We start from the raw sequence: 27,232 nt of genomic DNA, 5'->3' as shown, positions 1-27,232 counted from the left end.
AGAAACAAGACATAAAAAAAAGATAATAATAATAATAATAATGAATAATAATAAAAATATGTTATTTCAATAATATTGTCATCAAAGATGAATTCTGGTAGAGAACTCTAGTGCAAACATCATGTAATAAAAACCTCTAGTGGATCGATAAAGAAACGAAAACAGGTAGTTTTGTGACACAGATTACGCAAGAATCTCCGCTGGAGTTTCCCAACATCAGGATCACACTTAAAAGCTGGAAATCCACCTGCGTTTGGACTCAGTTAGTACAAAGTAGCAGATTCCAGGAAAATATACCTTGGATATGACAGGAATAAGTGGTGACACTAATACAAACTGAAATTTTAGATCAGTTAAACCAGATCAATTTCAACATTTCCTCTGGGATTCCCCTCAGGAATTTCACGGATGCTGGGAAACCAGTGGTGCTGCTGGTGAAGCAACAGAACCTCAGTCAGTATAAAAACCAGCAGCTCTTCACAGTCCACCATCAGACAGAAGAAGAATCATCAAGAACCTCAAGCATCGGAACATGAAGACCTTCAGTGTTGCACTTGTTGTGGCCGTGGTGGTGGTTGTTGTTTGTGTCCACCAAAGTTCTGCTGTTTCACTCACTGAGGTCAGATCATGGAAGATGTTTGGATGGTTTTAGGAAGAGTTTTGATTCTTAATGACGACATGTTCTTCAAGGTGGAGGAACAGGAGGAGATGCTGAGTGAAAGTCCGGCTGCAGAACAAGAGCAGATGTCCTTCAACATCTGGGAGGTTTGTTCACTTTCGAAGTTCTTAGTAACTGATGGAAACACGTAAAGAAAACTGGATTATTTTCTCTCTCACAGATGCCTCAAATCAGACACAAACGTAGCAAACGTCGAAAGTGTCGCTTCTGCTGCGACTGTTGTATTCCTGGACAGTGTGCGACCTGCTGCAAAAAGAGGTTCTGAAAACCAGCAGAACCTTGTTATTCTCTTTTCTACTGTTGAAATAGTCGTGTGTGCTGCTTCTTGAAATGTCATCAAGTTTTGTCTTCAATAAAACATATTAAGAACTGATTTACAGTCTGTTTTTAATCCTTCATTAGTTCATTAAACATCAACAAAAGTCAATCACAAAAAAACATTTTTATCTAGTATTTCAGGTTTTTTGGAAACTAATACTTTATATTGACTTATTAGTTTATATTTTTAGTAAAAATTAACTAAACTTAAAGCAAATTTACAATAATAATAAAAAAAAAAGAACAAAGTGAAGTTGACAATTTAACAACATTGAGGACTTTTAGAATTAAAATAAGATTCTTCTTAATACATCTTCATCGAAGATCACTTTATTTTCCAAATGAATAAATAACTAGAGTCTAAGAAAACACTGAGAATATTTGATTTTATATAAAAATCATCATAAAGTTTATATTTGTCTTCATGAGAATTGAATAAATCAATATTTTCTTTAAGTGAACATTTAAGAATAAAAATGTTGTTGATTCTCTGGTCCATGAAACAAGTCTTTAAAATACATTCATATGTTGAATAAATGTAGGATCCAAACATACAAAGATTTATTTCTACTTGATAGAGATTCATCAAAGGTAACCAGATCATCTTGTTTATCACGTGTTGAACATTTTCAATCGTCGGTGAAAAGTTCGATGACTTTTTAATCAGAAAATTAACAAATAAAATCAACACATTTTCCGCATTTATTTTGAAAGAATATTCCTTTTCCAGAGTAAACAAATACTTTTTTCAGAATATCAATATATATTTTTTGGTTCTCAAATGAAAACAAATGTTTGTTATTAGATCTGAATATATTAGTTTGAATTGAGTTAAATGTAAATCACAACTAAAAACATCATAATAAACAATCTAAGAACTGAGATGATGATGAAGTGAAGAAAACAGTCGACACGTTTATCTCGGTCAATACAAAGTAATTAAACACGATCAGATAAACATTTATGACACGTCTTCAAAACACTTTCTTCTCGTGATGGATGTGAACATATTGAACCACTAGCGTTCATGAAGACCATTAACAGACAGCTATCACTTTGATTGACACTCGTCAACTCCTCCACTGTGGTCAGATCCATAGTTTCAACGGCTAAACTGAAACATAAGAGCTCAATATATAGAAGAAATACATGTTTTTTATGATCAAAAGTATGTTTTTATTCATGTCAATTTCAATTCAATGATTACATTGAGATGTGAATCAAATATAGTCAACACATCATAGAGCGAGAAAACCTGATCAAATTCATGTCATCAATCAATCAAGTGAAGAAAGAGAAAATAGAAGATTCCACTGGAGTTTCCCAACATGGGGATCAGACTGGGACTGTGATCTTTATCTCTTGAACGATTGCACAACAGAAGGTCATCGTCAGGTAATGTTTGAAGAAGATTATTAGAGATTATGTTGATAATCTGCAGAATTAAAGACAAAAGTACAAAGAAAAATATCTTCTTTTTACGAAGATACATTTGAAGTCATTATTTATTTAAATAAACAACATCATGTAAAGTAGAAACTCTGGAAAGTCCTGGATGTTGAGATGACACTGAGATGCCAGTGGTGCTGCTGGTGAAGCAACAGAACCTCAGTCAGTATAAAAACCAGCAGCTCTTCACAGTCCACCATCAGACAGAAGAAGAATCATCAAGAACCTCAAGCATCGGAACATGAAGACCTTCAGTGTTGCACTTGTTGTGGCCGTGGTGGTGGTTGTTGTTTGTGTCCACCAGAGTTCTGCTGTTCCACTCACTGAGGTCAGATCATGAAAGATGTTTGGATGGTTTTAGGAAGAGTTTTGATGCTTAATGACGACATGTTCTTCAAGGTGGAGGAACAGGAGGAGATGCTGAGTGAAAGTCCGGCTGCAGAACAAGAGCAGATGTCCTTCAACATCTGGGAGGTTCGTTCACTTCATGAGTTCTTAGTAACTGATGGAAACACGTGAAGAAAACTGGATTATTTTCTCTCTCACAGATGCCTCAAATCAGACACAAAGGTGGCGTCAAGTGTCGCTTCTGCTGTGGTTGTTGTTCTCCTGGAACATGTGGATTCTGCTGCAGAAAGAGGTCCTGAAGACCTCCTTTTATTCCTGCGTCTTTCAACCTGATATCAAGTTTTGTTTTATAATAAATCAATGTAAAGAACTGATTAAAAGTTTTTTTGTTAATAATCCTTTAATTGCTTTATTGAAAGTAAGTAAGTAAGTAAGTAATATTTATTTATATAGCGCTTTTCGAGACCAGGGTCACAAAGCGCGTAAACAATCAAAACAATACTCAAAAAAGTACATACTTTAAAGATCAATATAATATTGAGAACAACACAGGAGTTCGAGAAATTCAAGGAAAAGCCTGAACAAATAGAAACGTCTTAAGATGTTTCTTAAAGGAGTCAGTAGACTCCATCAAGCGCAAAGAGAGAGGAAGATCGTTCCAAAGCTTAGGAGCAACAGCCTGAAAAGATTTCTCTCTTCTGGTCCTGAGCCGTGTGCGTGGAACCATAAGTAGATTCTGATCCACAGACCTCAGAGCCCGAGCTGGGGTGTAAGGCTGGATCAGATCAGTGATGTAAGGAGGAGCCTGACCATGAATAGCTCTGAAAGTAAGAACCAGAATTTTAAAGTTGATCCTGAAAGAAACTGGAAGCCAGTGAAGAGTCTTAAGGACCGGAGAAATGTGAGTTCTTCTACTAGAGCGGGTCAGAATTCTCGCTGCAGAGTTCTGAATCAACTGCAGACGAGACAGATCCTTCTTGTTTAGACATGATAACAAACAATAGTTACAATAGTCCAGACGAGAAGAAACAAACGCATGGATTACAAGCTCCAGATCATGTTCCGACAACATTTTCCTAAGTTTAGAGATTTTTCTCAGTTGAAGGAAACAGTTTCTGGTCAGTTTTCTGCAGTGTCGAACAAGAGACATGTCTTTATCAAATACAACACCCAGGTTTCTCAGGCTCAGTTTGACAGACTGACCTAAGTAAGTAAGTAAGTAAGTAAGTAATATTTATTTATATAGCGCTTTTCGAGACCAGGGTCACAAAGCGCTAAGTCACCCAAGTACTGACTCAACCCTGGAATCTTATCATCAGGAGCAATCACCAGAGTTTCAGTTTTCTCCACATTTAGCTGTAAAGTGTTTTCACTCAGCCATTGTTTGATTTCTAGCAAACAATTGACTAAGCTGTTCAGCCTCTGGGGCTCAGTTGGATCAAAAGAGCAGTAGAGCTGGATGTCATCAGCAAAAATGTGATAAGAAACATCTGGAAATCTCTGAATGATTTTACCGAGGGGAATCAAGTACAGCAAAAACAATTAAGGACCCAGAACAGAACCTTGAGGGACTCCACACAACAGATCTGCCGATTCAGACCTCATTTGATTGGCAGATACACTAAAACTGCGCCCAGAAAGGTAAGATGAGAACCATTCTAACACAGACCCAGACAGTCCCACTTCATCCCTCAGTCTTCTCAGCAGGATATGGTGATCAACTTTGTCAAAGGTAGAGGACAGATCCAAAAGAACCAGAACAGTGAATTTACCCGAGTCAGCCGACATCATGATGTCACTGGACACCTTCAATAAAGCTGTCTCCGTAGAGTGATGTTTACGGAAGCCAGACTGAAACTTCTCATGGATGTCGCTCTGATCCAGGAACAAAGACAGCTGCTCAGACACCACCTTCTCCAAGATCTTGGACAAGAAAGGGAGCTTAGAAATAGGCCTGAAATTACTGAGGTCAGTTGGGTCTAAGCCTGGTTTTTTGAGCAGAGGCTCCACAATGGCATGTTTAAATGCATTGGGAAAAACCCCTGTGGAAAGGGAGAGGTTCACCATATTGGTAACCCAGGGGCCAATTACATCAAATACTTTGATAAAAAGCCTACAAGGAAGGACGTCATCTGAGCAAGAGGAGGGTTTCATCTTGTTCACTAGTGCCGAAATATCACCCAAAGATACAGCAGTGAAGGAGGACCAAGAGGAGGAGAGGGGCTCAGAGACAGTAGGGGTTCCATACAAAGGGGGAGAGATTTTCTCTTTGATCAATTTAATTTTGTCAATGAAAAATCTCAACAATGCATTGCTGTCAGCTTCACAGAAGACAGGCGTGATTTGAGGAGCAGGAGACACGAGAGAATTAATCGTGTCAAACAAAACTTTGGGGTTTTTCCTATTTTCTGCTACCAGTTTTCTGATGTAATCAGATCTAGCAGTTTCTACCATCTCATTGTAAGAAGTCAACAGATCCCTGAGGTGAAGTCTGTGCACCTCAAGTTTAGTGGACTTCCAGAGACGCTCAGTCTTTCGACAAAATCTCTTCAGACTCAGGAGATCTTCATTTGTCCAAGGGCACCGTTTTTTCTGAATTTTCAAGTTCAATTTAACAGGTGCCACTTGATCCAGTATTTCAACACAATGATCAGTGAAACAGTGAATCAAACTGTCCACATCTGGGCAGTCATCAAAGGAAAGAGCGTCAAACATAGCAGAAAAACTGTCTGCAGTATCGGCTCACTTTAACCCTTGTATTAGCATCACAAGGGATACCACAAACACATTTGTTTTCAGCCTTTGGGTCACCTTGACCCAGAGATCACACCAGGGTTAAAGAAAATAAACAAAAAAATATCTTCATATTTTTCAAACACAAAAAGCTACGATCAAATATAATATATATATATATATATATATATATATATATATATATATATATATATATATATATATTTTTTTTTTTTCAATTAATTCACATTTTGTTTTAAACACATAGAATATATAAACAGTATATGTTGATTTATTTTATTTATTATATTCAACTGATGGACTTGGTCACTAAGGACAACAACTATAGTTTAAATGATGTAGATTCATGACATAAGGTCGTTAACTGTGTTTTTTGGTTTAAATAAACACATATAAATATGTCACTCTTGCAAACACATCAGTGCAGTTTGAAGTTTAAATGTTTTCATTTATTAAAAAAATGTAATTCATTCAACAATTCTTGAGATAAACTCCAGACGCTGAAACAAAGTTGATACTTTGTCATGAAAATATCTAAACTGATGCAGCAGTGATGACGTCGCCTGATCCAGTAACTCGGTACTCGTTTGGTTTTCTCTGGTGGCACTGTTATGATGAATTTAAAATTTTAAAATGTTTTTATATTGAATTAATAACCCTTCGAATTAAAAACCATTTAATAACTGAAATTAAAATACATCAAATATTAAACAATCGACATTAAAATGTAAAAAATATTAAACAATCGAAATTAAAATATAACAAATATTGAATAATTGAAATGAATTCAACCTTTCAATAATTGAAAAAAAATAAATGAAACCATTCAATATTCTGATGGCACAGAGGTAGTTCCATAAACAGAGGAGACATGACAAGACTGGACTGCATTAGTTCAATCAAATGTACGTCTTCCACCGAATCCACTGAGCGTTTGCTCCTCTTGGGTATTAAAAGTCTTCCGCCCATGACCGCGTCGGAACATTGGTTTCCTTCCGTTGGTAAGTAGCTCAAAGGCGAAACATTTTATCAAGAAGAGAAAAGAAAATCTAGAGGTGCGAACGTGTCGTTGATCACATGATCAGATTTTTCCAAGAATGCTTTAGGACGTTTGAAAGGACTTGTGGGTCAGTATTGACAGCTGTTCTAAGGGATCATGGCAAATATCGTGATATATAACATGTTTAAATGTTTAGGCATGGTAAATAAAAAATCGACAACAAAATAAACCTAATCCTTGTGTGTGTATATGTAATGCAATATATAATGCAAAACACACATAGTGGTCAACACAAACTTACGGAACACAATAAAAAATACAACGCAAACATGGTGGTCAAAACACACTTACAAAACACAATATATAATGCAAAGCACACATGGTAGACAACACACACTCATAGAACACAATATAAAATGCAAAGCACACATGGTGGTCAACACACACTCACAAAACACAATATATAATGCAAAGCACATATGGTGGTCAACACAAACTCACAAAACACAATATATTATGCAAAGCACACATGGTGGTCAACACACACTCACAAAACACAATATATAATGCAAAGCACATATGGTGGTCAACACAAACTCATAGAACACAATATAAAATGCAAAGCACACATGGTGGTCAACATACACTCACAAAACACAATATATAATGCAAAGCACACATGGTGGTCAACACATACTCATAGAACACAATACAAAATAAAAAGCACACATGGTGGTCAACACAGACTCACAAAACACAATATATTTTAGCTGAAAACTGAAAGACATGTTTCACGTCACTTTACTTTGTTTGAAAAGATCACAAGACTCATAATTGATTGTTTGTTAAAATAAATGATTCAGGAAACGTAATTATTATAGGATTTGTACATTTTTGCCTCCAATCTGTTTGTTATATTACCTCTATTATAAAGACTATTTTCAAGATGAAATGAAATTAAAACCTGCTTTATCGAACTTCAGAGCAAAGAAACAAAAGCTGTCATAATGTAAAGAAAGCTCTGGACAAAAATGTAACACAAAACAAGTTGTGAAGTGTTAAAATGGTCAAACACAGCAGGAAACTCCCAAATGTCAGGTTGACTCTGTGACGCTGAACGACTGCTGCGTCTCAGTGAGTTTAAATAGCAGCAAATTCTGTTCATCCAGTCATGAAACTGAGCTGGTTTGAAACCTTCATTTCAACATGAAGACCTTCAGTGTTGTACTTATGGTGATGGTGGTTCTTTTCTGTGTTCATCAGAGCTCTGCCGATCCACTTGCTGAGGTCAGATGACATGCGTCCGGATCAAAAGACGTGTTTCGCTTATTTATATATTTTTTTACCCTCAAAGGTGGGGAAACAGGAGGAGATTTTAAAAGATGGTCCTGCAGTAAAACAACCGGAGATAATCGAGGAGAGTCCTGCAGCGGAGCCGGAAGATATGTCACTGAGTCTGGTTCGTTCCTTCATGTTCTCATGATGTGAAAATAAAATTCTGATTTGTCAATCATTTCCTCACAGATGCGTCGCAGGTGTCGCTTCTGCTGCGGCTGCTGCTCTCCTGGAGTGTGTGGACTCTGCTGCAGGTTCTGAGTCACCAACAACCTTCAACTACTTCAACATGTCAACAATGCATCAGCGACTATTTGGCCAGAATATTAAAAAGGTTGTGTGTTGTCTTTTGACGTAAGCTCCGTAATAAATGTTCTAAAGGCAAAACACTTGAATTGAAAGTTCTACTGGTGTTTGTTGTTTCAATGTGTCGCCTCAAACTACGGTGGCTCGGAAAGTGCTAAACTTTTAGTTTGAAGGGTTTTTAAAAGTGATTTGACCTTAAGATATCAAGCAACACATGTTTTGTTTTTTTAATTTTCCTTCATCATTTCAAAATATATGACATAATGTGTTTTTTTTTATAATAAAGCTGTTTTAGTTGTAAAAAAAAAAAAATAACATAAGGAAATCTTAGAAATAAAATGTTATATAAACTACTTTAAATGTTCAATATGGAATTGTGGAATGTTCAGTTGTCACATTGATAAAAATAAATAAGAAATATAAAACCCAAAATAACTAGTTTTCTTATCACCTACTGGGCTCTCCTTGTTTCTCATCCAAAAATAACCTTTTGGCAAATAACAAAGCAAATAAAATTACTTCCACATTTCTCAAAAAAACTTTCAAACAGCATTTTTTTTTTTTTGTTGCACTTTTCTTTTCCCCTCCCTGGCTCGAATGCAAGATGTTTCAACCTGTTATTAGTTCAATCAAATGTACGTCTTCCACCGAATCCACTGAGCGTTTGCTCCTCTTGGGTATTAAAAGTCTTCGGCCCATGACCGCGTCGGAACATTGGTTTCCTTCCGTTGGTAAGTAGCTCAAAGGCGAAACATTTTATCAAGAAGAGAAAAGAAAATCTAGAGGTACGAACGTGTCGTTGATCACATGATCAGATTTTTCCAAGAATGCTTTAGGACGTTTGAAAGGACTTGTGGGTCAGTATTGACAGCTGTTCTAAGGGATCATGGCAAATATCGTGATATATAACATGTTTAAATGTTTAGGCATGGTAAATAAAAAATCGACAACAAAATAAACCTAATCCTTGTGTGTGTATATGTAATGCAATATATAATGCAAAACACACATAGTGGTCAACACAAACTTACGGAACACAATAAAAAATACAACGCAAACATGGTGGTCAAAACACACTTACAAAACACAATATATAATGCAAAGCACACATGGTAGACAACACACACTCATAGAACACAATATAAAATGCAAAGCACACATGGTGGTCAACACACACTCACAAAACACAATATATAATGCAAAGCACATATGGTGGTCAACACAAACTCACAAAACACAATATATTATGCAAAGCACACATGGTGGTCAACACACACTCACAAAACACAATATATAATGCAAAGCACATATGGTGGTCAACACAAACTCATAGAACACAATATAAAATGCAAAGCACACATGGTGGTCAACACACACTTACAAAACACAATATATAATGCAAAGCACACATGGTGGACAACACACACTCATAGAACACAATATAAAATGCAAAGCACACATGGTGGTCAACATACACTCACAAAACACAATATATAATGCAAAGCACACATGGTGGTCAACACATACTCATAGAACACAATACAAAATAAAAAGCACACATGGTGGTCAACACAGACTCACAAAACACAATATATTTTAGCTGAAAACTGAAAGACATGTTTCACGTCACTTTACTTTGTTTGAAAAGACCACAAGACTCATAATTGATTGTTTGTTAAAATAAATGATTCAGGAAACGTAATTATTATAGGATTTGTACATTTTTGCCTCCAATCTGTTTGTTATATTACCTCTATTATAAAGACTATTTTCAAGATGAAATGAAATTAAAACCTGCTTTATCGAACTTCAGAGCAAAGAAACAAAAGCTGTCATAATGTAAAGAAAGCTCTGGACAAAAATGTAACACAAAACAAGTTGTGAAGTGTTAAAATGGTCAAACACAGCAGGAAACTCCCAAATGTCAGGTTGACTCTGTGACGCTGAACGACTGCTGCGTCTCAGTGAGTTTAAATAGCAGCAAATTCTGTTCATCCAGTCATGAAACTGAGCTGGTTTGAAACCTTCATTTCAACATGAAGACCTTCAGTGTTGTACTTATGGTGATGGTGGTTCTTTTCTGTGTTCATCAGAGCTCTGCCGATCCACTTGCTGAGGTCAGATGACATGCGTCCGGATCAAAAGACATGTTTCGCTTATTTATATATTTTTTTACCCTCAAAGGTGGGGAAACAGGAGGAGATTTTAAAAGATGGTCCTGCAGTAAAACAACCGGAGATAATCGAGGAGAGTCCTGCAGCGGAGCCGGAAGATATGTCACTGAGTCTGGTTCGTTCCTTCATGTTCTCATGATGTGAAAATAAAATTCTGATTTGTCAATCATTTCCTCACAGATGCGTCGCAGGTGTCGCTTCTGCTGCGGCTGCTGCTCTCCTGGAGTGTGTGGACTCTGCTGCAGGTTCTGAGTCACCAACAACCTTCAACTACTTCAACATGTCAACAATGCATCAGCGACTATTTGGCCAGAATATTAAAAAGGTTGTGTGTTGTCTTTTGACGTAAGCTCCGTAATAAATGTTCTAAAGGCAAAACACTTGAATTGAAAGTTCTACTGGTGTTTGTTGTTTCAATGTGTCGCCTCAAACTACGGTGGCTCGGAAAGTGCTAAACTTTTTGTTTGAAGGGTTTTTAAAAGTGATTTGACCTTAAGATATCAAGCAACACATGTTTTGTTTTTTTAATTTTCCTTCATCATTTCAAAATATATGACATCATGTGTTTTTTTCTTTATGTGGCTGGGACTGAATAAATTGAACAGTAATTTTCATTATTCAGATTTTTTTTTTTTTAATTGTATATCACCTGTAACACATTTTTAAAGACACTATGTTTTTGATTCATCATTCAGTATTCATGAATGACTAGAGGGTAACAAAATGATTGTTTAACAAATAACTATCAGCTCCCGAAGAAAGTGTTTTCAGTGGGCGGAGCTTAAGAATATTTTGTCAATGTCAATGTCAATTTTTCAATGAAAAGAGAGTTTTGTAAAAACGCACACTGATGATACAATAGATTCACACATCACAACAACACACACACACTGATAATTTGGTCAATCATTTTGTTTTTATCACCATCTTTTATTTATGATGATTATGATTATGATGTATCAAAAACATATTGTGAAGTTGCAACAAGACACATATATCTATATCTATTATTTTTATGAATGATTAAAAATAAACATTTATTGGTTTATTTAGTCACAAAGAGAAACATTTAAACCCTTTTTTCTATTGTTTATTTTTAGAGGAAACAAAAAAAACAAGAATTCAATCACAACAACTTTTTCATTACATATGTTGCTTTATATCTTTATTTTTGTTCTGATTGTCATTTTGATACAAACATGTTGATAAATTATTTAATCAATATTATTAAGCTTTTGAAATAATTAACTTGTGAAAAAAAGAAAAACATCTATTAACTTTGTGAACTTCACATGGATTTATTGGAAACAAAAGTTGATATCAGGTTGAAAGACGCAGGAATAAAAGGAGGTATTCAGGACCTCTTTCTGCAGCAGATTCCACATGTTCCAGGAGAACAACAACCACAGCAGATTCGACACTTGATGCCACGTTTGTGTCTGATTTGAGGCATCTGTGAGAGAGAAAATGATCCAGTTTTCTTCACATGTTTCCATCAGTTACTAAGAACTCATGAAGTGAACGAACCTCCCAGATGTTGAAGGACATCTGCTCTTGTTCTGCAGCCGGACTTTCACGCAGCATCTCCTCCTGTTCCTCCACCTTGAAGAACATGTCGTCATTAAGCATCAATACTCTTCCTAAAACCATCCAAACATCTTCCATGATCTGACCTCAGTGAGTGGAACAGCAGAACTCTGGTCGACACAAACAACAACCACCACCACGGCCACAACAAGTGCAACACTGAAGTTTTTCATGTTCCGATGCTTGAGGTTCTTGATGATTCTTCTTCTCTCTGATGGTGGACTGTGAAGAGGTTTCACAGCAGCTCTGGATGACTCTGCTCCATGTCTGGATGAATCTTCTGCCTTTTATATCCATGACTGAGACTATGTTGCTTCATCAGCAACATCAACATTTCCCATCATCTCAGTGTCAACACGAGCTTTGGAAATTCCAGCTGTTCTTTAAAACTTCTTTATTACCATGAGGTTGTTTTACTTTCTACGTGTTGTTGTGTAACATTTGTATTGTTGTTCTCATTATCGTCAGTTTGTTTTCATGGTTATTTTTATGAACACGACCAGATAAATATGAATGAACACAGATTAGAGAACTTTATTTGATTCTATAGCTTTGACTCAGTTCGTTTTTTTACTTAAAAAAGTATAAAAATGATTAACAAAATATATACATTTAAATGTTAATGTGAGATCTGATAATTGAAATTGTTCATTGTCTGTCTGTCCTTCATATTCAATACTTTGTCTTCTTCAAACTCTGCTCTTCAGGTTGCATTACTCTCTAGTATTCTCAGAACTCCTGCACGATTTGGAAACTTCACAAACTAAATCAATTCATTTAAACTCTGATAAACTTCTATATATAAAACATGAGATTTATTTTCTGTGATGAAATCATATATTATACATGTATTTTTTAAAGCCCCCAAAATGACTCTGTTGCTTCATCGGCAACATCAACGTTTTTCTTTTTTTTTTCACAAGTTAATAAATTCAATAGTTAAATAATATTGATTAAAGAATTTACCATCATGTTTGTATTAAAATGACAATCATAAAAAATCGAAATAAAGATATAAAGCAACAGATGTAATGAAACAGTTATTGTGATTGAATTCTTGTTTTTTTGTTTCCTCTAAAAATAAACGATGGAAAAAAGGTTTTAAACGTTTCTCTCTCTAAATAAATCAATAAATGTACATTTTTAATAATTCATAAAAATGATAGATATAGATATATATGTCTTGTTGCAACTTTACCATATGTTTTTGATTCATCATAAATAAAATATGGTGATAAAAACAAAATTATTGTTCAAATGATGAAACATTCTTGTAGTTTCAGTCATAGCAACAACATTATCTTCATTCAATCTTTCTTATATTTCTTTTACATTTATTTCTAAACTAACACATACTTGATGTTCAAATCTCTGTTCCCTGTCTATAAACCTCTGGTCTGCGAGATGAAACCATCATACCAACCTCCCAAGTTTGGAAGCTCATTTTGTTATGAAAAGGATCGATCATTGTTGCACCTCAGGAGGGAACATGCTGAGAGGGAGAGGAGGGGACCCAGAGAGCTTATGCGGGAGGGGGTGGCTATTCACTTCTAACCTGGTATATTATATATATTATAGCTATATTTGGTATATTATATTTGGTTATATTGTTTCAAGCTCTTACTACAAACCTATAATGACAAAAGTATATAATTCTGTTTCATTCTTTCTCTTTGTGAATCTGTGACTGAAGAGATGAATAAATGTTGGTTTTAATGAATCAGGTCTATTTAAAAAAATTAAATATATATTTCCTGTAACAAACTTTTACAACAACAACGTTTTATAATTATGAACAATAAAAAAAGGAAAACAATTGTTGAAGTGGTGAAGAAGTTTCAGTCATAGCAACACAATTATCTTTTGAGTTGAGTTTCAGTGAAAACAAGTTCAAAGAAAAGTTTGAAAGTGTTAAAATGTTCAAACACAGCAGGAACTAACAATCGTCAGGTTGACTCTGTGACGCTGAACGACTGCTGCGTCTCAGTGAGTATAAACAGTAGCATTTCATCCAGATTCTTTTCATCCAGTCATGAAACTGAGCTGGTTTGAAACCTCCATTTGAACATGAAGACCTGCAGTGTTGCAATTGTGGTGATGCTGGTTCTTCTCTGTGTTCATCAGAGTTCTGCTCATCCTCTCGCTGAGGTCACATGACATGCGTCCGGATTAAAAGACGTGTTTCGCTCATTTTTTATTTTTTTTTACCCTCAAAGGTGGAAAAACAACCAGATTTAAACGAGAGATTTGAACCACTGCAAGAATTACCTGACAGCATTCACACGGTTTGTCCATTCATTTTATTAAGAATTGTACTTACGATGCTGACGCGTCTCAATCATTTCTTCACGAAAGCCTCTCAACTGTCGTGGCTGATGCTCTCCTAAAGAATGTGGAGTCTGTTGCTGGTTCTGAGTCACCAACAACCTTCATGAACATGTCATCAAAGTATCATCGATAATTTGGTTATGATATTTGAAATATATGATGACAATCTTACCGTAGTCTCTCTAATACATTCTCTCAAAACAATACATTTCAATTAAAAGTACTACTGGTGTTTTTATGTCTGTTATGCATCAAACTACGGTGGCTGGGAAAGTACAAAACATATTTATCAACTAAGAAACAATGTAGGAGAAACTGTTTTTCGCTCGTTTTCGTTTTTTCCACAGGATTATTATTAAGTTTCAATAGTTTCTATTTTTATTTCATGTGTTATTCAATGTATTTTTCCTCCCCAGCCACCGTAAACTTAAACTTAAAATGACAAACAGAACAAAAATGAATATAATAAGCAACAGTTGTGATGAGACATAGTTATAATGATTGGATTTATCTTCTTAAGTCCAACATTTTCCACTGAAAATGAATGAATAAATGAACATAAATGGAAAAAGTGGATCCATCTGAATGAATTGATTAATTTTTTATTATATTTTATTATATATTTATTAAATTAAATGTATTTATAACATTTTAGATTAATATTTTTTGATCAAAATAAAAGACGAGAAAATTAAGTGATGAAGAAATCAGTAATAGAAGCAAAATGATCTGAGTCCATTTTTATTTCATTTCTAACCCAATACACAAGTTATGTGAATAATAACCAAGTGACTGAAAACCAAAAGCCCAAAAAACAATTTTATTTGACATTTAAAATAACTTGTCTTTCCATAATTAAGAATACATCTGCAGTTCTTTAAAATAAGTGTTTATTTCCTTGATTCATTAAAATAGAGACAATGGTGAATAAACAACAATCTGGCATTGATTATAATGAATGTATTTGATCATCTGACTTTATCTTTTTTAACTTTCAGAGTCAGACTCGTGGTTTGTTCGATCACAGATCGAGATCGACTTCATTAATTAATAACTAAAGTTAAAAGTGAGATTTGTGAGTTTGTTGTTATAGCATGGAAAGATTACATTGAAATTCTCACGTGTAGAAAAACCAAAGTCTTATTCTGAAGATAACAATAAATCATCCTCACAACCTCTACCCAGAAGATCCACTACAAGATGCTAATGCTAATGCTATTGACGATTCCTTCCCCAGATTGCTCAAGGGCTGAACAAAAACACACATTTAAACAGTTTGTGTTTTGTTTCACTGGTTAATAACAATATTTTATTGATCAGAATCAATTGATTCGATCATCTGACCTTTGAAAGTTTCATGTCCAGCTCAGACATGTTTTCATGATAGTGAAAGTTAAAAATGTACAAATGTAGCTCATCAGCACTTCACTTTTCTGGTTCTTACTTTCAGAGCTATTCATGGTCAGGCTCCTCCTTACATCACTGATCTGATCCAGCCTTACACCCCAGCTCGGGCTCTGAGGTCTGTGGATCAGAATCTACTTGTGGTTCCACGCACACGGCTCAGGACCAGAGAAGAGAAATCTTTTCAGGCTGTTGCTCCTAAGCTTTGGAACAATCTTCCTCTCTCTTTGCGCTTGATGGAGTCTACTGACTCCTTTAAGAAACATCTTAAGACGTTTCTATTTGTTCAGGCTTGATTGTTAAAGCGCTTTGTGACCCTGGTCTCGAAAAGCGCTATATAAATAAATATTACTTACTTACTTACTTACTTTGCTCATACAGATTGTGTGTGTGTTTCTGTATCTGTGTCAAGGGATGAGAGTGCATCTGTGTGTTCATGCATGTGTGTGTGTGTGTGTGTGTGTGTGTTCATGTGCTTGAGTGTTTTTGTAAAGCTACACATGTAGCTGACAGTAAAAAACTTGTCAAGTTTTTATTTTTGGAAGTTGAATTGAGAATATACAACATGCTTTTGAGGCTTTAAACAAAGTGTAATGTCGTCAGAAGTTTGTCAGAGTTTGACTGAATTGATTTACTATGTGAAGTTTCCAAATGTTTGTGTAGGAATTGTGGGAATACAAATTTATGCAACCTGAAGAGTTGAGTTTGAAGAAGACATGGTATTGAACATGAAGGCTACCGGTCACGAGTAGGAGCATAGAGTGAGAAGCAAGGTCATCCGGGAGATACTCAGAGTAGCTGCTCCTGCTTTTACCAACCACTCGTGAGGTACGTAGATCAAAGGGTCACTATCATGGAAACTTAAAGCATGACTGCAGTCCATCTCTCGCTCCATTCTTCCCTCACCCGTGAACAAGACCCCAAGATACTTCAACTCCTCCACCCGGACTGGGATTTGGAGGTGCTGATTCTCATCCCTGCCGCTTCACACTCGGTTCGAACCTTTCCAGCGAGAGCTGAAGGTCACGATCTGATGAAGCAAAACACAAAAAAGGCAGTGACCAAATTCCAAGCCCACCAGAAGGTGACCCCCCTCAACGCCCTGTCTACGCCTAGAAATTCTGTCCATTAAAAGTTATGAACATTCCCGGAGCAAACCTCCCACAGGACTTCCCAGGGGACACGGTCCAACGCTTTCTCTAGATCCACTGAACACATGTGGACAGGAAAACTCCCATGAACCCTCACAGATCCTGCCGAGGGTGTAGTTCTGATCCAGGGCTCCACGACCTGGACAAAACCACATGACTCCTTCTGAATCCCAGGCTAGACTATTAGATGGACCCTCCTTCCCAGGACCTCCAGTCTCTTAAATGACTTTTGGAATGAAATAAAAATCAATAATAAATGTAATTTTATTTTTATTTTCCATTTAACTTAAACTAGATAAAAGTCGAGGATGTGTCGTTGGATATTAAAAGTAGGTTTAAAATGAGATTATTTTTAAATCTATATATCAGAACCTGAAACCTTGTATTGCCATAGATAAGTAAACACAACACAGGATTTTCTTTGTGGTGGAAACACACAATGACATTTAAAAAAAATGAAGGCAAAATACATGATTCTTCAAAGGTTTATATTTGTAAAATGTGTAGCTAAAAATGCATTTAAAATTTAAAACCTGAACTAAAAAATCTTGTTTGTTTTGGTTTTTCTGACGTATTCCATTGATTTTAACAAATAAAATATATGTATATTTGTCTTCATTTACAACCAAAATTATAATTTATCTTGTAGTCTCTAACATTTTTATGATATTTCTTGACAAAATAAAAATCAATACATATTCGGTATAACCTAATTATTGTTTATTTATTTAATAACAAACATGTTTTTAACGGCTTTTCATTTTATTAGTGAATCATATTTTGGTTAAACTTACCAGTCTCTGTGAAGAAGAGCATACATAATTGCAAAAAAAATAGTCTTTTTATGGTATTTATCTGTGTTTTTGTGGACAAAACTGTGTCCAAATAATTGCAAGTAAAAGAACATTCCTCTGATGAGAGAACATTGTGTGGATGTGTGTGTTTCTGTGGGAACATCCACAACACAAAAACAAAGCTTGGAGAATTAATAATTTTTCACTTGACTTTCCCCTCTTTTTACATGAAATATACACATTTTTATTACAACCGTAAAAAACTGAGCAGCTTGTTTTGGCAGGAGACAACAGTGCAGCAGGGGTTTTTGATATTGCGCAAGAATTACTGGAAGCTCTGCTGCCTGACCTTTGACCTGCAGGCATTTCATTACGCTGTCAGTTGTTGATCGATGTTTCAATGACAGACACGCACACGTGCATATTCATGGCTATGAATAAAATATTACACTGTTTGTGAGAACAACTGGAGTTTATTTCAACAAACTGATTTAAATGCTATGACACATGATATATGATACTAAAAATACAATTAATTGGAAATTTGATTTAGTAATGAGTTGATGAAGCTTCATGAAACAGTGTCATGTTGTCTAGAGGTCAGTAGGTGGCGCCATCACTTTAAAAATGATATTTCATTAGAACAGTTGTTCAAAACAAATAGTGCTGAGACGCCATCTAGTGGACTCTGAAGATAATGACACTGTTTCATGAAGCTTCATAAACACATCACTACCATCTAGTGGACTCTGAATATAAAGACACTGTTTCATGAAGCTTCATCAACACATCACTACCATCTAGTGGACTCTGAATATAAAGACACTGTTTCATGAAGCTTCATCAACACATCACTACCATCTAGTGGACACTGAACATAATGACGCTGTTTCATGAAGCTTCATCAACACATCACTACTATCTAGTGGACTCTGAACATAATGACGCTGTTTCATGAATCTTCATCAACATATCACTAATTTGAATCTGCTTCTCTGGATACTTTTGTACAGTGGTCGCCAACCTTTTCCAACTCAGGGCCCACTTTTAAGTCTCAAAAACCTTTGTGACCCACCTCCGACCCCATAAATACGAAGGCATTATAATGCGTTAATAATATACTCGAAGCAAAAACAAAATAATGAAAAGAATATTTTGAAAACGTTTAATATCCTTTTAAACTTAACGAGTTTTAATTTTAATAGTTAAAACATTATTATGTGTATTTTTATTTTTATATAATTACATCCAACCTCCAACAAAAAAATTATACCATTTAGGAAACGATTTTGCAGCCCACTTGAAATACTTTCGCTGCCCACCAAGTGGCCCACATGTTGGGAATCACTGTACTATAGGATGTGAATATGCTTTTTTGAAAGAGGAATGACAATGGGATATGAAGTAATACCAGTTGTTATTGGATGAAATAAGACGCCGTTTTCACGTCTTATAGTAAATCTGATTCAGGGCAGTGCCTCACGACACGTTGTTTGTCCCTTTTTTCACCTTTGGACCCGTCAGAACCATCATCTGATTTGAAGTTTTTTGTTGCATCATTGTGGCCACTTTGTACCTCCTGTAACACAGACTCGGATCCAGTCGTTTCATTTCCAATGGATTCCATAGAGTGAGGTCGACGACGTCTCACGGTAACAGAACCATAGCAATCCTGTAGCTGCCATTCAATAACCCCTTACAGTGGCGGATCCTTGCTCCCACAGGCCGATCCCACACACTCGTACCACCTCACGGGGGGCTCAGCGAGGCCAGGCCTGACGCGCCCAGACGGATGCCCGTTATACACCCCCGTAACCAGCGGCGCTGCTGCCAAAAACCACACGAGGAGATAGTAAATGAGACGAGGAAGGTTTTTGTTCTGCCTCCTCACACACATGCACACACCACTTGTTTTATCCGCTTCTAAAAACCACACACAGAACACATGTGCACACACACACACACACACACAGCCAGGCCTCGCCGTATTAGCACCGTCGAAATAATCCATGTCATTAATCAGGAAGAAAGTTGAGGAGATGGAAACGGGCGTGATTGATGAGGTGACTCACACGTTCATCCACTTAAGCATCTGCTTTGTCATAAAAGTGGAACATCAAATTAAAGGGAGTTCCAATTGGGTCCAAGCCAAGATCCTTCGTGAATAATCGCGGCTTTAATGCAACTACTTGAACTATTTTTTTTTATGAGACTTTCTATCAAGGTGAGTTATCTGACGACACTTTTAAGTCCAGACTGATGCCTTTTGCTGCAGGCGTCACACACTCATTGTTCTCGACACACACTGGTCCTTTTTTCCGTCTCTCTCTGGCGCCCCCGTGAGGTGGATTAGCACGATGTAATCTGGGAAAAGTACAAATATACAACGCAACTAAAATCAAGAATCAACTAATCTATATCTAAAGTGTCTGATTCAAATTCAAAAGAATATTAAAAATTAATTAGTCATCATTAAAAAGGAAAAAGTAGATGTTGTACAGAAGTATTTTCAGATAAAAACAATGTTTAAATTAGTGAAAAATGGATTTAGTTTCACTTATAGTGAGTCACTCAACACAAACGTTAGAGAAAAGGACTTAAACTTCATTTAAATCAAATAAAAAACGATTCATTTACTTTTACTTTGGTATAGTTTGAAGCAGGAAATGTTATTTTTCTCTAATATTATCACGAACACTTTAGTATCTTAGAACCATTCACCTCAGAAAAAAAGGTATATATCAGGTGTATATTATATCAATTCATCTTTCTCTGCACTCTACTGCCCTCACCAGCCAGGTGAGGATGCATTGGGGAAAAAAGCTACAATATGTAGCATATGTAGTAAGTATTTTTAATGTATTAAAGGTCAAGTTGTGTTTATGTGTTCTCCTTGTGTCTGTAGTTCTGCCCCAGAGTTAAATAAAATACAGATTGATGAGTCTAAAAGCAAACTAGGCCCTTTTACTGTATGAGGTGCTCATTAGCTTAGTTTAAAACTATAAAATGTTAATCATTTATCATTGTGCACAGTTATTTGTTAGTTCATTACACTGAAATTAATAAGAACACAAAGAATTTATAATAAATCAACTTCTTTTTTATGTAATTAAAGTTGATATCTAGACTTTTAAAACTGTTTTGACACTGTTACATTAATTGTTTTCCTCTTCCTTCGTGTCCATATTTACATACACTGTGATGCCCAGACACCGACCATCACATATCAACGGCAACAGTTGCCAGTGAAAGTTCCTCAGGGGCCACTTTATTATACAGTGTGAGGATCCTCAAGCAAAATTAAAGTAGCAAAAATCAAACAATAAAATCAAGCTTCATATGCTTAAACTAAAAAGAAATCTGATTTAAAATCACATTTGTTTTCCTTAACAATCACTGAAATTGTTTTAAACACTAAATAAAAATGAGAAAATTCTAAAACTAAAACCATATAATCATGTTAAGAGACTAATAATAAACATAGATACAAAATAAATGATTAACACAATAAAACCAATCGTCAGTTTCTGACAAAGGACTGAAAATTGGTGAATAAAAAGCGAGTAAAAAACGTTCTTGTTTCATTCATAACAAGAGTTCCATTGAAAGCTGTCGATAGTTTGATATCAAACGTCACACACACACTAATTCTCGCCGGAGAGAAGCGTCATGGCCTCGTGACCCGACCCTATGACTCATGGTTAATCACTCCAAGAACAGAAACCTTCGACGCAGGTCACACTCCGCGGCAAACGCAGCCGTTTGCCACACACACACACACACACACACACACACTTACACAACAACACAATCAAGGCTGGAAAACCCTGGCACGAGGTCAAGACCTCCTCCTGCTTCGCCCGAGTTGATTAAACACACTCCGTCTGGGGATGATGTCGCTCGCCCGCGGGAGCATCGCTGACCCCGGTGAGGCGTAGGTTCCCGCCACAATGTTTCCACCTACACAGAGGAAGCCATGTATAAAGCAATATTTCAATGTTTCCTGTCCAGACCCTCCAAGAGGAGGCATAATCCCATTCTGAATTTTAAAAAAAAAAGGGGGATAAACATTCCTGGACGATGAGACCTTCCTTTACCCCCCACTGTACTCATAACCACTTAACTTTGTCTACCCACAATGCAACACTTGGCTCAAGTGGAAAGCCCCCTCTTGGAAACGAAGCGGTGCCACTCCTAAGTAACGAACCCCCTTCTCTTTAAATCCACAAGTGTCAGCCGCGGCTCAAGAAACGTCCCTCCTGGGCCCTCGCCGAGCACATTACCTCCAATTCAGCCGCTCTTTATACACTTTAATAAGACCTGTTTTCGATTTATTCTCCCTTGAAACCGGTAGTAACGCAGCTACCAGCACATATAAAATGAATGAATGGCCTCTGCTTGCCAGAGAGTCAGGCGGGGGAAAGTAAGGATCCTGGTGGATTTGTCCATACCAGCTGGCTCTGGAGTCCAATATAAAGCCTCTGCCCATGGCTCTAAAAAAGAACCAGGAAATAGCCGGTAATGTTTTTAAGGTGTGCAGTATGATTCAGCCCAAGTCATAAAGCCCTTACATGTCACACATCCTGTGCAGCAGGACCCGCTCTGTCCTAAATCAAGTCCAACAATGGCCGTTGTATTATGTTTAGATAACGGCGCACGAGTTAAGCGAAAACACTTTTCCGAACAATATAGAAAAACTGCACCCAGGAGGGAAGTATAGAAACGGACGCTTGTTCATGGAAGCGATGAAGATTACGATGTAGCCACAAATGCACCTGCTGGTTCTGAGATTGACCACAAAGAAGCAGTGCAGTGATAAATAATCCCTCATTTGTCAAACAGGAATTTAGAGCAGAGTGTGGTGTGACCCGGGGGCAGATTTTAGAGCCGGGTATACGATTAGAAAAATAACCCAAAACAAAAAGCGTGTACTCAGTGATGTTAGGTTCAGGATCCTGTATTCATATATTTTAAATGCACTTTTAAGTCCAAAGAAATCAAAAGAGGTTTTCGTGATTCAGCCCTTTTATTGGATTCCATCTTTCGAGGGACTTCGAAGGACTAGACCAGAAGTTGGCAGATCAGATAAGGAGGAGAAGTTTGGGATAAAATGATAGGAATTGTGATATCCTGCAGAGAGTGGAAGAGAAATGAGGTTCATGGATGTGGTGGAGGAGGATGAGCAGAGGTCGGTTCAGATAGAGGTGGTGGAACAAAAGACATAAGAAGTTTAATCTTTATATATGAATTCTATATATAAATTCTGCCTGATCTTAATGACTTATAGACTCCTGAACTTCCTGATCAGGTCTAGGGTAAGGGGGCACAGGGGGGGCAGAAGATCCATGTGAAAATTCCAATATGTAGTGATGTGTTGGTGAAGCTTAATGAAACAGTGTCAGGTTGTTCAGAGGTCAGTAGGTGGCGCCATCACTTCATCAGAACACTTGTTCAAAACAAAAAGTGCAGAGACGCCATCTAGTGGACTCTGAAGATAATGACACTGTATAAATTCACAAAGTATAAATTAGGAAATCTATTTGCTATTTGATCTCAAAGCATGTACGGATGATGGACCGGCCTCACATGTTAGCTACAAATGTGTGTACCACACAACACTTTTTAAAAGTGATTTATTCATCAACTGATATTGGCCGGGTTTCCCAAATTGGTTAAGAAGCTCTTAGGTGCAACAATCTTCTCAGAAGTGCTCTTAAGAACGCCGTGAAAGAAGGAAACGTTTCCGAGGATATCTTAGCCTAAGAGGTTCACAAAGAGCTTCTTAAGAAGCTTCTTTGGCTTGATAAAGTCAATCTGATCTAGTCTTATCTGGGAAACACCCATAGCTTAGCGCTCCTTCTTAGCCAAACCTTTGTTAAGAGCCTTCTTACATCCAACAATCCATTGTTGGTCAGCAATTAAATATCTAGATTAATGTTTTATTTGCTGTCACATCTTGATAAACATCTATATCAAAGTTTATGGACAATATCATTGAATGCTTGTTAACATTATTATCAATATTCATGTTAAAACAGTTCCAAAAGGTTAAAGGACTGAAAAGAAACTTCATTTTATTGAAACGTCTTTGACTGTCGACGGGAGAATATAGAGCAGAAGTCACCGACGTTATCCTCTTACCGTCTTACGGACGTCGAGTAGTCGCGCTCGTGCGCTCACACAACCTGCCGTAAAAAGCCCAGATTGCAATCACTGATCTATACAGCGGCGAGCCCACTGGGTCATTTCCTGCTAGCGGTTCCACTTGTTGTGCCTTTGAAGCAGTCTTTAATAATAGGACCCAACAGAACTAATGAAAATGTTCCCTGTCAGATTAAAAGAGAGCTTCAGTCGCAGCCACCGAACCGCACTCAGCTCAAAGACACACACTCACACTCACACACACACGTACACACACAGAACTGGTTCACACAGAGCGCACATGAAGTGTGGACGACTGCGAAAACCCTGTCGACAAAAAACCGAGAACACCGTCACGCTTCGACACGAGATGAAAGACAAAAAAGGTGCGAGGAAGTGAAGAGATCAATTCGATGCGTGACTCGACTTTGTTTGCTTGTTTTTCCCGGCGTGGAGCTTTACAACTTTAGTGGTGGTCCTTGCGCTTAATGAATCCACTTCAGTGCAGTTCCTCGCCATAAGCCTCACGGTTTTAATCTCCCAGTCTGGAGCAGTGATAGTCTGGCCCAGGGGATGACATCTGTGAATCGTTCATTAACTTGTAACCAACAGCAGATGTCTTTCACAACAACTCACTCCATCTAAGCCTCATTTAATTCCACAATAGACTCATTTTTGCTTCATTCACAACTCAATGGAAACCAAACATCAAGAGATTCGGTGCCGGAACACAGGCCTGGAAACTTGTTGACGTCTGGTAACTCTGGATACCCCGAATACCTGTTCATAAAATAATCCATTTTTAATCCAAAGTATCAAAAGGAACTTTTTTGGGGCACCATGAGTAACTCTCAGGTATAAATACTTCTGTTAAATTGTCATGAAAACTTCATTTTGAAACCAAAAAATTCATCGACTTTATCTCAACACACAAAATGATTTAAAAAAAATTTTTTTTAACACAATTTAATATAGAGTTTTTACATTTTAATTTAAAACTTTCTATTAAGCCTTCTATCAAAATCTCTCATCAATAAGTCAATTTGATTAGCAAGAACAATAAAACTAAATATACAACTTTCTAAACCACAAAATAAGTTCCTCCTTTAGTAGAAAAAGTTCCTTCCTTTCATTTGAAATTTAAATTGTCATTAATAATATAGCATTTTTAAAAGTCATGTAGTAAGATTAGTTCATTTTAACGCTTAATTTGTAAAAAGTAAAAAGGTTTATACAGGTTTATAATAGTTTATTTACACAAGCACTGGCTTCTCTTACTCCATCAGCAATGAGACGGATACAATCGATCACTTTTCGGATTCTTGTCACAGTATTTACAAACTAAAACCATGTTTTAAATGAAAGTGAAACGTTGTTTCATAGTGTTGGGCGACCGTTTGGCACAAGTGCAATCATCACAAAATTTCATAAACGATCTGAGGACACAAGAAACGACATCTTTATTGTGATGATGAGTGATGTTTTCTTTCCACTGTGTGTCAGTGTTGTTGTCGGTGAGCGAGTGTGAGTCTCTTTAGATCGACAATATTGTGTTTAATCATAACAGACGTGATACGTTTGTGTCTTCTCGTCTGGGCTATTGCAACAGTTTATTTTGGTTTCTCTACTGCGGTTGATACAAAACTCTGCAGCCAGAATTCTGAGCCGCTCTAGTAGAAGAACTCACATTTCTCCGATCCTTAAAACTCTTCACTGGCTGCCAGTTTTTTTCAGGATCAACTTTAAAATTCTGGTTCTTACTTTCAGAATAAACTTTAACAAAATGATCGTTGATCACTAAACAAACGTATACTCTATTTTTTTTGTTCTTTCAATAAAGTGATATTTTTTAATGTGATACATCACATCCTTCAAATTTCAAGTTTGTGAATACTGTGATCTAAACTATGATTGATTGTGTTAATCCTGCACTGACAACATCCACCTTCACAATCAAATACACATTTACATATTCATGAACCCAAAATACATATTATTCAAGGTATAACCTTTTGCCAATTCCGATCCAAAAGATAATTTTAACACTATGCTAGTCAAATAATGTGGTAAAAAGAATTCTGTCGTTCCATCAGGAAAATAAAGGGGGTTTCAAAATCTTGTGAATTTGACCCTCTCTTTATTCTTCTCGTAAAAGTGTGTCCTTTAAACGGTAACATACAACTCACCTCACAAAAACCCCCGTCTTTATACGATTTTGAAGTAAAGAAAGACTGAATTTGTTGCCTTACAAAGTCTGATGGCAAACAATTACTAAATGACGACGATGTGTTTTTCGTGGCAATTGTTTTTAACGTTGTTTTACGTTTGTTGTGCACTGAACTAGAATAATTCAGGACCTTTAACTTCTGAACCATCATGGAAACAACATTGACGTATGTAACCCTAAAAAATAGAAAATCAACTTTTATTTGAAGCTGTTCTTTTCTGAGTGAATTCAAATCAGATGACATAATCAAACACTGAATTTCCATTTTCCTCACCTTGGCACATGATAAATAATATTTCCCTCCCCCTCCACCATCACGCAAGGCTAAGAAGTGTGAGAAAAACACTCTTTTCGTGACTCGGTCGAGCACTTTAGAGTAATGCTTTTTCAGCTTAAATGCTTAAGTTACTTTTACAAGAGTTTATATAGTGGTACGCTTCACAGTCTACGGATGATTAACATCGCACGCACCGGCTGCTCTATTAATGAGTAGTTTGAAGTTGAGAGAAACTTTTCTTTTTTTTTCCGGTCATTCAATGGCGGTGATGTAGATCGGTTGTTACACGGACACAAGAGGCACATGAAACAAACAAAACTAAGGACAACATGTATTTATAAGGAGGGTTTGAGATGCAGTAATTACGTGGGAACCTTTAGTTGAAACAATCCACATGAGATTAAGGACAATTGAGACTTTTTGTTTAAGTTGTTTTGTTGCTTTTATCATTTTATTCATTTTTGAAAAAGCTTTGAAACTTTGAAATATAAAACTATTTAGTCATGAGTGAAATAATCCCACTAATTTGGGTATAAAACTGGTTAGAGGACAGACATTAACCACGATAGATTCCTCATGTGAATAATATGTGTTGATGCAGTGGTGGCTAGTGAACAATGTTCTAGGTGGCGCTCTTTTCCAGTTTATTTCCTGCCGATATCATTGACAAAAATCAGTCTAGACGTGGACAATATTAGTTAAATGTAGAAATCAACACTTTGAAAGCTAATGATGGATAATAATGTTTATTATGCTCCTTGTTTAGATACTAATGAAAACCCATTTTTTGTTATACAATAATATACATCATGCAGGATAAGCTAAATAATTAAAAAACTAAAGGAAGACTATTAACAACCTGTCGTCTGAAACTATACATTTGATAGACTTTCTACCAAATTATGACATAATACACTATAAATAATTACAATAACAAACAATAAAAAAAATTAAAAAAAA

The 27,232-nt window shown here is 36.4% G+C and overlaps 2 protein-coding genes and 1 long non-coding RNA gene across 3 annotated transcripts; 2 read left to right on the top strand and 1 right to left on the bottom strand.

The window, feature by feature from the left end:
- Positions 1-292: 292 nt before the first annotated feature.
- On the top strand, positions 293-1,052 carry LOC148067911 (hepcidin-like). Its single transcript, XM_087805450.1, has 3 exons — positions 293-619; positions 691-765; positions 840-1,052. Exons 1-3 carry the CDS (start codon positions 533-535, stop codon positions 942-944), a joined length of 267 nt encoding a protein of 88 aa, XP_087661576.1. The 5' UTR covers positions 293-532; the 3' UTR covers positions 945-1,052.
- A 9,156-nt stretch (positions 1,053-10,208) lies between these two features.
- On the top strand, positions 10,209-10,749 carry LOC148067910 (uncharacterized). The gene is made up of 3 exons (XR_015713237.1): positions 10,209-10,306; positions 10,374-10,478; positions 10,544-10,749. It is a non-coding gene; the product is annotated as an uncharacterized LOC148067910 (long non-coding RNA).
- An 887-nt stretch (positions 10,750-11,636) lies between these two features.
- On the bottom strand, positions 11,637-12,195 carry LOC148067909 (hepcidin-like). The gene is made up of 3 exons (XM_087805798.1): positions 12,037-12,195; positions 11,891-11,965; positions 11,637-11,816 (listed from the first exon to the last, which is right to left on the bottom strand). The coding sequence occupies exons 1-3, from the start codon at positions 12,121-12,123 to the stop codon at positions 11,718-11,720; spliced, it is 261 nt and encodes an 86-aa protein (XP_087661924.1). The 5' UTR covers positions 12,124-12,195; the 3' UTR covers positions 11,637-11,717.
- Between the last annotated feature and the right edge of the window lie 15,037 nt (positions 12,196-27,232).

This window comes from Callionymus lyra, chromosome 13, assembly GCF_982586985.1.
Source record: "Callionymus lyra chromosome 13, fCalLyr1.hap1.1, whole genome shotgun sequence".
Lineage (NCBI taxonomy): Eukaryota > Metazoa > Chordata > Actinopteri > Syngnathiformes > Callionymidae > Callionymus > Callionymus lyra.
This window is presented reverse-complemented; position numbering and strand designations above follow the sequence as displayed.

Bases quoted from the DNA above. Each gene is read 5' to 3' on its own strand.
- LOC148067911 (XM_087805450.1), top strand. From the start codon at position 533: ATGAAGACCTTCAGTGTTGCACTTGTTGTGGCCGTGGTGGTGGTTGTT. The intron at 620-690 runs GTCAGATCATGG...ATGTTCTTCAAG, and splicing joins CTGCTGTTTCACTCACTGAG to GTGGAGGAACAGGAGGAGAT. The intron at 766-839 runs GTTTGTTCACTT...TCTCTCTCACAG, and splicing joins TGTCCTTCAACATCTGGGAG to ATGCCTCAAATCAGACACAA.
- LOC148067909 (XM_087805798.1), bottom strand. From the start codon at position 12,123: ATGAAAAACTTCAGTGTTGCACTTGTTGTGGCCGTGGTGGTGGTTGTT. The intron at 11,966-12,036 runs GTCAGATCATGG...ATGTTCTTCAAG, and splicing joins CTGCTGTTCCACTCACTGAG to GTGGAGGAACAGGAGGAGAT. The intron at 11,817-11,890 runs GTTCGTTCACTT...TCTCTCTCACAG, and splicing joins TGTCCTTCAACATCTGGGAG to ATGCCTCAAATCAGACACAA.